Source organism: Emydura macquarii, unplaced genomic scaffold (assembly GCF_026122565.2).
Source record: "Emydura macquarii macquarii isolate MOO-44397 ecotype Brisbane River unplaced genomic scaffold, CSIRO-AGI_Emac_v2 contig_1045, whole genome shotgun sequence".
Classification (NCBI taxonomy): Eukaryota; Metazoa; Chordata; order Testudines; family Chelidae; genus Emydura; species Emydura macquarii.
In genome coordinates, this window is record NW_027131182.1 from 12,308,523 (window position 1) to 12,318,084 (window position 9,562).

The 9,562-nt window shown below is 41.4% G+C and overlaps 1 protein-coding gene across 1 annotated transcript in view; it reads right to left on the bottom strand.

The window, feature by feature from the left end:
• ADAMTS12 (ADAM metallopeptidase with thrombospondin type 1 motif 12) overlaps window positions 1–9,246 on the bottom strand; it is a 244,510-nt gene extending 235,264 nt beyond the window's left edge. The window contains exons 1-2 of the mRNA XM_067545490.1: window positions 9,084–9,246; window positions 3,178–3,539 (exon numbers count right to left, since the gene is read on the bottom strand). Of these exons, the coding sequence (XP_067401591.1) occupies window positions 3,178–3,539; window positions 9,084–9,210 (489 nt within the window). The 5' untranslated portion in view covers window positions 9,211–9,246. The remainder of the gene's footprint in view (window positions 1–3,177; window positions 3,540–9,083) is intronic.
• Window positions 9,247–9,562: the final 316 nt, after the last annotated feature.

Here is a 9,562-nt window from a genome sequence, read left to right on the forward strand (position 1 = left end):
GTTAAAAAACCTGCAGGAGGGGGATCTGAGATAATCTGCTCCCCACGTTAGGTCTCATCCTGATTTCTAATAGTTGCAACTGGCTTAAGCCTCAGTGCATGAGGTTTAATATTCCTTCTGAAATGTGTTATAATTATGACAACTCTGGATATTTTTGATAACCATATAAATGCCCAATACTTTTTTTAATTTCGCTAAATTCTTGGCCTCGATAAGTTCTTGTGGCAATGAGTTCCACTGTCTAATTATATGTTGTGTGGAAAAATATTTCCAACTATCAGTTTTGAATTTTCCACCTTTTAATTTCATTGAACGATCCCTTGTTCTTTCCATCTCATAGCAAAAGGTTGCCAACCTACTTTCTCTGCATCATTCATTTATTTTATACATTTTTTATCATGTTGCCTCTTATCTGTCTCCTTTCTAAGGTAAACAATCTTTCAATCTCTGTTCAAATGAGAGTTTTTCCATAAACCAAATAATTCTCACCACCCTTTTCTGAACTCCCACTGATTCTACAATTAAAACAAATTAAGTGTCAGTTCAGTAATGTGTACAACGTGGTGCTAAGCAACCTAGTTAATTATAAATGTTATCTAAACTCAACTCAGTATAATACAAGTTCCACGAATAATTCAGTAAGCAAAAAAACAAACAAACAAAAAAAAAAACATAACACTGCACAACAGAAAATGTATTCCAACAGGAGGCTTCAGAACCAAAAACATATTCAATCAAAAATTTAGAAACCATGGCAACTAACTATGGTGAACCTCAAAGCTCAAAAACCTAAAACTTGTTCATGCTGCTTTAGCTCTCAAAACTAAAGGCCTCAGGCTGTCATCGTTATCTCACGCTGAAATTAGTATTGCCCAGTGGGACTATTGGTGAAGAGGTTACTATTCAGTGTAAGAATGAAAGAATCAGACACAGAATTCAGAACACAGAAGAAGTCTGTGTTTGCAATATGGCATTAACTTGAGAACCTTACTCAGTCCCCCAATACGCAAGAGAACAATACATTAGGATACATTTTTTTCAGAAGCATCTAAATCCCATTGAGTTTCAATGAGACTTGGTCTCTTCCATGACTTAGACACTTTTGAAAATTTATCATACATTTATACGCTCAATGTTTTAAAAATTCACACAAAAGTATGTCTTAGCATGTTGTTGTAGACATAATATTTGGAAGAAAATCGGTATTCAAGCCCTAAAAGAATGAACATTTCACTCAAGTTATACATCTCATGGAAATTAACACAAAATTGCTATTGAGGCAAAAGATCATTCATCAAAAGAAACTAATTACTTTTGACTACCTTTTCCTATCAGACACTCTTCTCTATAACCTAATTGTCTCTTCATATTTCTACAATGCTCCAAAGAGACTTTGACAAATTGGTTTTGATTGGCAAAATTAGTCAACAAATCCTTGATACTCCAAAGCTTCAATCCTAAAGGCAACAATCAATGCCTTTTCACTGGTCATATTCTGTCTCTTATTTAGATATAAAGCACTGGAAAATATATATTTAAGAAGGGAGTGCAGCTGTTGTTTTTCAGTACTCTGTCATCCTACTCGAAGGGCCCCAATCTCATCTGCAGCAGACCAATTTTCATGTGCGTCCAAGATATTTTAGAAACTCACAGAATTTCTTTACATATCGATAGACTGGGAACGGGGGAGGAAATTCTTCACAGATGTTTATCTTGGCACACTGCGTTCGGCAGACACGAGAGAATTCAGGCTTCAGAGTGAACTCGACTCTTGTTCCGCAGGACATTGCACACTGAGACACACTGCACAAAATTCTGGCTTCCATTGTTGTCTTTCAGTAAACCAAACAGTCCTGAGGAACCGTACTCTGCTGCCCATTTGATTTCCCATTCTCAAATAATTTAGACCCTTGCAGATTCAATTCTGCCCTTGGATACAGACACTCAGCTGCCACTGAAGTGAATGGAAATAGTCTAATGATTGCTTTGTGCATTTTCAAAAGCTTTCATGTTTTACCCAGAAAGATCAAGAAGCTCACAGGTACCAGAGGATTGCACACTTTGTTACTTCTATAGACCAAGCTCATTGCACAGACCATGGAGTCCTTGCATCACTCCATTCCCCCCACAAGCTCTCAGCATGCCAGCCTCCCATTCCCCTCTATTTCAGGGACTCTCTGAAACCCTCACTCCTTCCTTCATGACAAGGGCTCTCTGTGTCCCCTATTTCTCCCTCCAGTCATACCATGAACTCTGTGTACCCCCGTTTCTTCCATTCTCCTCAGATGCCAGGGATTCTTTGTACACCCTGCCCTATTTCCTTTCTCCTCTACCATGCCAGGTAATCTATGTGTCCCCTCAGCCCACCCTACTCCTCCCTTTCCCCTCGCCAGTCTCATTTTCTGACTGGGAGAGAAGCCTCTCAGGGTGTTAACTCTATTGAAACAATGGGCAGAGCAGAAATCAGAGCAGAGTCAACCGGCTCTGTGATCTATAGACAAGTACAGAGATGGTGGAAGCTGCTGACTCTGGTAACCAGATCCAAGGGCTCCACATGCCCCCTATGTCCTCCTTGTGGTTTTCCAATTTTCTCCAAAATCAGTGGGATTCTTCCCACTGATATCTAGAACATTCCCTGAAATTTTGGAATTGATAGGATGTGGCATTCAAAAGTTATCACATTACAGACAGACAGAGAGAAATGCCTTCCAGATGAGCACAAGCCCTTGCTTTGCTCTTCTAATAAGCAGTCAAAAGCTTGTTGGCTTAACTAAAATTCAGCTGAACATCTGCAGTATGGACATTAGACTAGAAACTCAATGATAAGCTCTCATTAAGTTTCCAGCGCATCTAAGCTTTAGCAGTGCTAAAAATATTGTACAACAAGAATAATTACTTCACCTCCTATCCCTAGTCAAAACTAGAGACCGTAGAGAAATGAAAATTTTTTTAAAGTTCCAGATTTTGGTACCTCTCCCACCACGCGCGCACACAAAAAATATTTAAATTTAGTTCAGGTTTGTGTGAAAATTCAGGCTGGCTCTTATGCAAGTGATACATAAATGCAAGTTATTTTACTCAGACTAGTTCATCTAGTGTTTTAACCACACATACTCACACCGCTGGCTCACTTCTAAAGAGATCAAAATCATCACCATGCAAGATCACATCACTTACCAGTCCATTGCAAGTGCTGATCACTGCTGGACCATTCCCAGAATTTGGCTGGAAGACTGTACCAATGAAGTGACATGAGGTTCCTGAGTGAGGTACAATCTTTGCACCGGTGTGGTTCCCGTGTCGCCTTTCCAGTACATAGCTAGCAGAAAGGAATCCTTGATGGACAGTCAAGTTAAAAAACAGATCCTTCTTCTTGTGGTTAATTTTATAATACACAAGGTTTTCCTTTCTACTGAAGTCTCTTTTCCTCCTGGCATCTGAGGTGTGATGGTGTAAACTGTAAGAGAGAAAATGCCCACTTGCATTTACTTTTGTCGGACCAACCACATGGTATTCTTGCAGTGTCCTGATAAAGTGCTCTGGAAAAAAAGCAAAGGGTAAATTTTAGCTTTTATCATTGCAGAACTCATATATGTTCAAGAGAAACTTCTGGGGGAGGGGCTGATTCTCCACACCATTGCACGGGCATAAGGGTGATGCTGTGCAGGGGAAAAATCAGGCTTGACTACTTTAACAGCTTTTCGTTTGGGCTTTTTTTCACTCCCCATTCTTAACACCCATTTTAAAAGCTTAAAAACATTTCTCCCATTCACATCCTTTCACATTTCAAACACAACATCAATTCTCTACCCCTACACACACACAGAACCAAGTGCTCTGTTCTGGAGTTTTGTAAGTTTTCATATTTGTATGGGTGGATTTAATTTCAGCAAACAGAGACTTAGGACTCACAGGACACCCACCATTCGATTATAGCAACTTGAGGTGATCAAAATATGGCCTAAATTACTTGGAGATGAGCCCACTCTTGCTCCCACTGACCTCAGGAGCACAACTTCCATGTACATCAGTGGGAACAAGAATGAGCCCACTGTCACTATTATCAGACTCTAGAAGGGGGAAGAAACTCATGCATTCTTGCCTCTCACTAGCATCCAATACTAAACAACAGCTACTACGGATTAGTTATTACTCAAATAGTCGTAACAGCCACAGGCCCCAGTCAAATCATATTCAAACATATACGATATAGTCCCTACACTTCAGGCAAACTCCTCAGGTGGTGTACATTGCCTATGAAGCCGTTAAACTGATTTACATTAGATTTTGCCCTAAAACTCTTACAGTCTAAAGGTACATAATCCAAGACATTGTCAAAATAGATGTCATTTTGAGATCCCCTCAGCTATTTCCCATCCTAGAAACACCTATACTTACACATGAAGTGATTAGACCCCAACCTACCATGCTTTTGTGCGTTTATATTCTCTTTACTATAAGAAAATATTGTCTTTGATAACCCAATGGCTCTATGAATTCTGTTCTGTCTCTATCAACTTATTGTCATGGCTTTGTCTTGTTTAGTAGCATTGCCCACTTTTGTTATTTGGCCTAGCCTACCCTGTTGTTTCTCCTTTGTTCATCATCATCACCACATACTAACACAACTGTTGGGAATCTACCTGTCCTACAAGGTGCAGGATGTCCTCAGCTCCTGTTGATTGCTGCAAGAGTTGAGCAGGCTCAAAATTTCTAAGGGGCTGCGTGGCACCTTACAGGATTGAAGACCTATGTTTGTACATTTCAAACGATTCAGTGAAGTCTTAGAATAATAGAATTGGAAGGGACCTCAGGAGGTCATCTAGTCCAACCCCCTGCTCAGAGCAGGACTAACCTCAGCTAAACAATCCCAACGAGGGTTTTGTCAAGCCGCAGCTTAAAAACCTCTAAAGATGGAGATTCCACCACCTCCCTAGGTAACCCATTCCAGTGCTTCACCACCCTCCTAGTGAAAAACTTTTTCCTAATGTCCAACCTAGACCTCCCCCCCTGTAACTTGAGACCATTGCTCCTAGTCCTGTCATCTGCCACCACTGAGAACAGCCTAGCTCCCTCCTCCCTGGAACCCCCTTTCAGGTAGTTAAAGGCTGCTATCAAATCCCCCTCATTCTTCTCTTCTGTAGACTAAACAAGCCTAGTTCCTTCAGCCTCTCCTCATAAGTCTTGTGCTCCAGCCCCCTAATCATTTTTGTTGCCCTCCGCTGGACTCTCTCTAACTTCTCCACATCCTTGTTGTAGTGGGGGGTCTTCTCTCAATAACGACTCTGACTTGACTGTTTCGGGAATTAAAGCAAAGTGAACATTTGGACTTTCTTCTTCAGGAAGGAAGGAAAATAACTCTCATATCTCAGTTGTCAATCATGTCATAAAAATAGAGAAACTTACACCTCCCTCAGGTGCTATTTAAGGACTCATTTGTGAGTGCCAACCAATGTGAAGAGGCAGTATGCAACAATGGAAAATACTGGAATACACCTGCAGAAATTAATGCTGAAAAATCATGTAAAGGACCCAAAATATAACTAGAGGGGGGTTAAAGGTATTTCTCACCAGTAATCTGTACAACTAAAATATTGATAGCTTGATTGCCAGAAGGGGGTTACCAGAGGCACTATCAATACTGGAACACTTTCTTCAGCTCTGTGTTAACCCTCATGTTATTATTAGATCTAAAACAAAGACAAGAGGCATAATATCATAGCATCCTGTTGTTCTTCAGTACAGTAATCTTAATGAATTCTCTAACAATGTCAGGCTAGGGAACAAACAGTGGCGTACACCACTTCTAAAAACTACATACAGGCAAGACTGCCCTAGGAAAATAAGTCTATTATCCTTCAATATCACCCTTCCAATTTTCCTTAGGTAATATTTAATGGATCCACACACAAATGTTAAAGGTTCCCATACAAATGTAAAAGCCCCTTATCCCTTTTCATTCTAGCAAACTGTGTGAGCTTAGTGGCCATTATGTTCAAAGTAGCATGGCACGCTTCATTAATACAGAATGAAAGGTACTGTGTTACCATGATACATGTTCCATGGCCTTATAGCACGTACAGCCTAAGTAGTCAGCATCAGTGGCCTCTGAAGCAGAACAGGTGGGCAATTCTAACCTGAATGGCTTTATTTAAACTAACGGAGGTGGGAAACTGAAAATAGAAAACTATGTAAAACACAAGCTGGGTAAACTCTATTGCAAACAGACTAATAATATAAACACTGCAATCCAGCTTTACCTTTAAACACTCCCACTGAATGAACACGAGAAGGCTAAGGCCCAACATATTTTCTGTGTTAGCTATGAGTACTGAGTACTCACATAAAGCTCAGACGTAAGCGCACACATGTTGGTCAGACTGCTGACTGTGAGGTCTATGGGTAAAGGACTCCAGTGATGGGGTGGAACCACTGAATCTCTGTGTAAGATTGTGACACTTCCTCTAAAACCTGGCAGGATTTTATCCAGATCACCTCAGTTTCTTTCCTCCTGGATGAAGTCAGGGACCTAGGTGTTACTGCGGAGGGCTGGATAAGGTGAGGGCTGGATAAGGGCTGTCCTGGTGAGGTTCTTTGGTGTGGCATTTTCCAAGTCCTCACTGATAGCATTCAGGATCTTAAGTCCCTTGTGTCAGCAGCAGTAGAGACTGGACTTGGAGAGCTATGGTGGAGACTCTCCACCTGAGTCTCAAACTTCTCCTCAGCCTCTCTCTCCACCCTCCCTTAGGAGAAAAGTTCCTGGCTCCAATTCTAAGCTGGCCCTATCAAAAGTCAGCGCTCAGGACGTGTAAGCCAGGAGAGGAAGGACAGAGGTAGCTTTATGCACGTGGGATTCTGAGGGTGCTTGGAGCCATTCTTAACTACTTCCAGAACAGATGGGCTCATGTTGCTGTGGTAACTAGAGCCAGAGCCAAAACCAAAACCAGTCCTCAGCAGGCACTGAGGTCAATGTATATCCTGGAGGCACTGCATCCACATGAATCCCTTTGGCTTTGCAAGACTGGCAGAGGTCATGAGCAAATGGTAAATCCTATGGGGGTTACATAAGCCATTTTAAAATATGATTAAGTCACTCCAGGTACTACATCTGCAGATGAGCCTCCCTGCCAACTGTGTGGTTTTACAACCACATTTTCTTATTTTTAAAAATGTTTTTGTCTCTTTCATTCCTATGTGGATTCAAAGCCACCCCCACAAAAAAGGAAACCTTATAGAGAAATTGACTACACATCAGTCCACTGCACACAATAAACAAACCAAAATAAAGAGAGAAATATTTGTTTTCTCTAATAGTCTCTTTCATCTCTGAGCAGTGGCACTTATAACAAGAGATGATCAAAGACTTACAGACAGAAATATGTTTTCTAAATTGATGGCGTCCCTTTAAAATAAGAGACACTGTCATCTGTCATTGTTGCATCCTGGCTTCAGGTTCCCTATATCTGCCTCCTAGGCCATTTGCCCTTCTTTCAAAAGACCCCTCTGGATAGTATACAGATTGCCGTTCTCAGCCTCTGGAGGGCACCTCTTCTAGGCCAAAGAATAACCCAGGTCTGGCTGTATTTGGGAGAATCCCCAGGATCAGAAGCTTCCCCCAAAGAGAATATTAATTTAAATACACTCTCAGAATTTACCACTGGCTCTTCTTAACTGTCAGTTTCACATGCCCAATAAACCACTTTCCCTCCAGTCCCTTATTGAACAGAACTTTTAAAGCCATTTCAACTTGATGAGAAACCAGGTCAGTTTCTTTCTGAAGCCCACCTTTTTTGATTGCAGTAATATTTCATATTTAACATTGCATCAATACACTAAATACATAAAATCCCGTTGCCTTTTCTAGGGCAAGGAATCTCCCCAGTAACTAACAGGAAGGTAGGTTGAGGTGCTAATTTCTTCAAAGCTCTATTTTTAGACTCCAGTATAAAGAGAAATTAATTCTACATCCATTTTCAGGGCCTGCCAAATCAAGATTAACCACTTGCTGGCCAACTTCCTTTTATTGTATTGTCACAAAGACCAAAAATGGTTTCTGCTGATTTTGTTTAAAGTGAATGGAAAGAGAAACTCCAAGTTAGCTGTTGTTCACTGCTTGGCGGGTTTATTAAACCAGTTTTGCTGAGTCTCTTCCAGTGAACAGAGGGGTGTTTTCTTTTAGGATTTCTCCAAAACTTGAAAAAGTATTAAAGTAATCAATTGCACAAAGTAGGCCAGATCCTCAACTGGTGTAAATCAGTTAATGGAACTACATCAATTTAAACCAGCTGATGATACAGCTCAGTTAGGGGGTGGGAACAGAGAAGGAGAGAGAAAGATTTAAAAAAAAAATTGTCTTAATTTCTTAGTCCCTCTGGTTATGAATAATTCCAATTCATTTTGTACCTAAAGGGAAGAGAACTGAGCTCCAAATGGCAGTGGCCCTTAAGCCATTTATGTTGCTGTCTCACAACATAATATTACAGAGGTTGCTACTAAGAAGAAATAGTCTATTCCCAGGACACTGAACTTACTTCATTTTGTAATAAGAAACAAGGTGGGTATTTACACAGATGCCTATTAAGAGTAAATTTATAATGAAAGTAGAGTTCAACAAGGAAAATTTCAACTGAAATCTAGCTTAATTGCTTCCAGAAGACAACAGTAGGGCAGTCTGAGTAGTCTGCACTGTGCTTCATTGACATCAACTTTAAAATCAAGTTGTCTGCCACAGGAGCGTGGCAAGTCCAGAGCTGCAAGTTCAGATTCCTAAAGGTATTGAAGGGGGGGAAAGTAACTAGCACAGCACTGCAAGGTTTGTAGTCTCTAGTGTGTTAATGAAACTGGTAAGCAGCAGCAACTCTGGGGGAAAGTTAATCAGTCACAAAGCTGCATTCAAGTTAGATACTGTAAGTAGTGAACCACTGTGTAAACACAGGCGTGGGACACTTCATACAAAGGAATAAACTGGACCTGTTTACTTAAATCTTGGTGACTCTGATCTATTTAGATCAGAAGTGTGGGGGGGAGAAAGGACACCGAGTCTTCATCCATTAAACAGAATTAAAATGAGAGAAGCCACTGACCTTGCCTCTTGTCTGGAAAGAAAAATCTGCCCGGTGGAGGATTTCTACCATAGCAGAGCGCTTGCATGTGAAGGAACGGGACCCAAAAGGAAAAGTTTGCAATCCAGTTTCTCTGCACACAGGGCATGTTTTAGCTGGGGGAAATCAACAGACTGTGCTCAACAAAGTCCTAGCTGGAAAGAAAACTAAGGGTGCCCGGCCGACGAGTGACATGAATGCAGCGAGAGGGGGCGCTTCCTCGCAGAGAAGCTTTTCCTGAAGAGGGGAGTGATTAGCAGTCCTGGTGTCTGATTTCTGCAAGGGGAGGAAGGAGGATTGATTCAGCAGGGAAGTGGCTTCCAGGGAATCCCTGGTTCACACACACACACACACACACACAGCAATGTTAGTGGCCGTTCCCATGCACCCCAGCTCGACCTTCAAATCCTCCGGCAGCTGATCCCCACCTCCCCCCGCTGCCCGAGGGGAGGCGAAGGAGG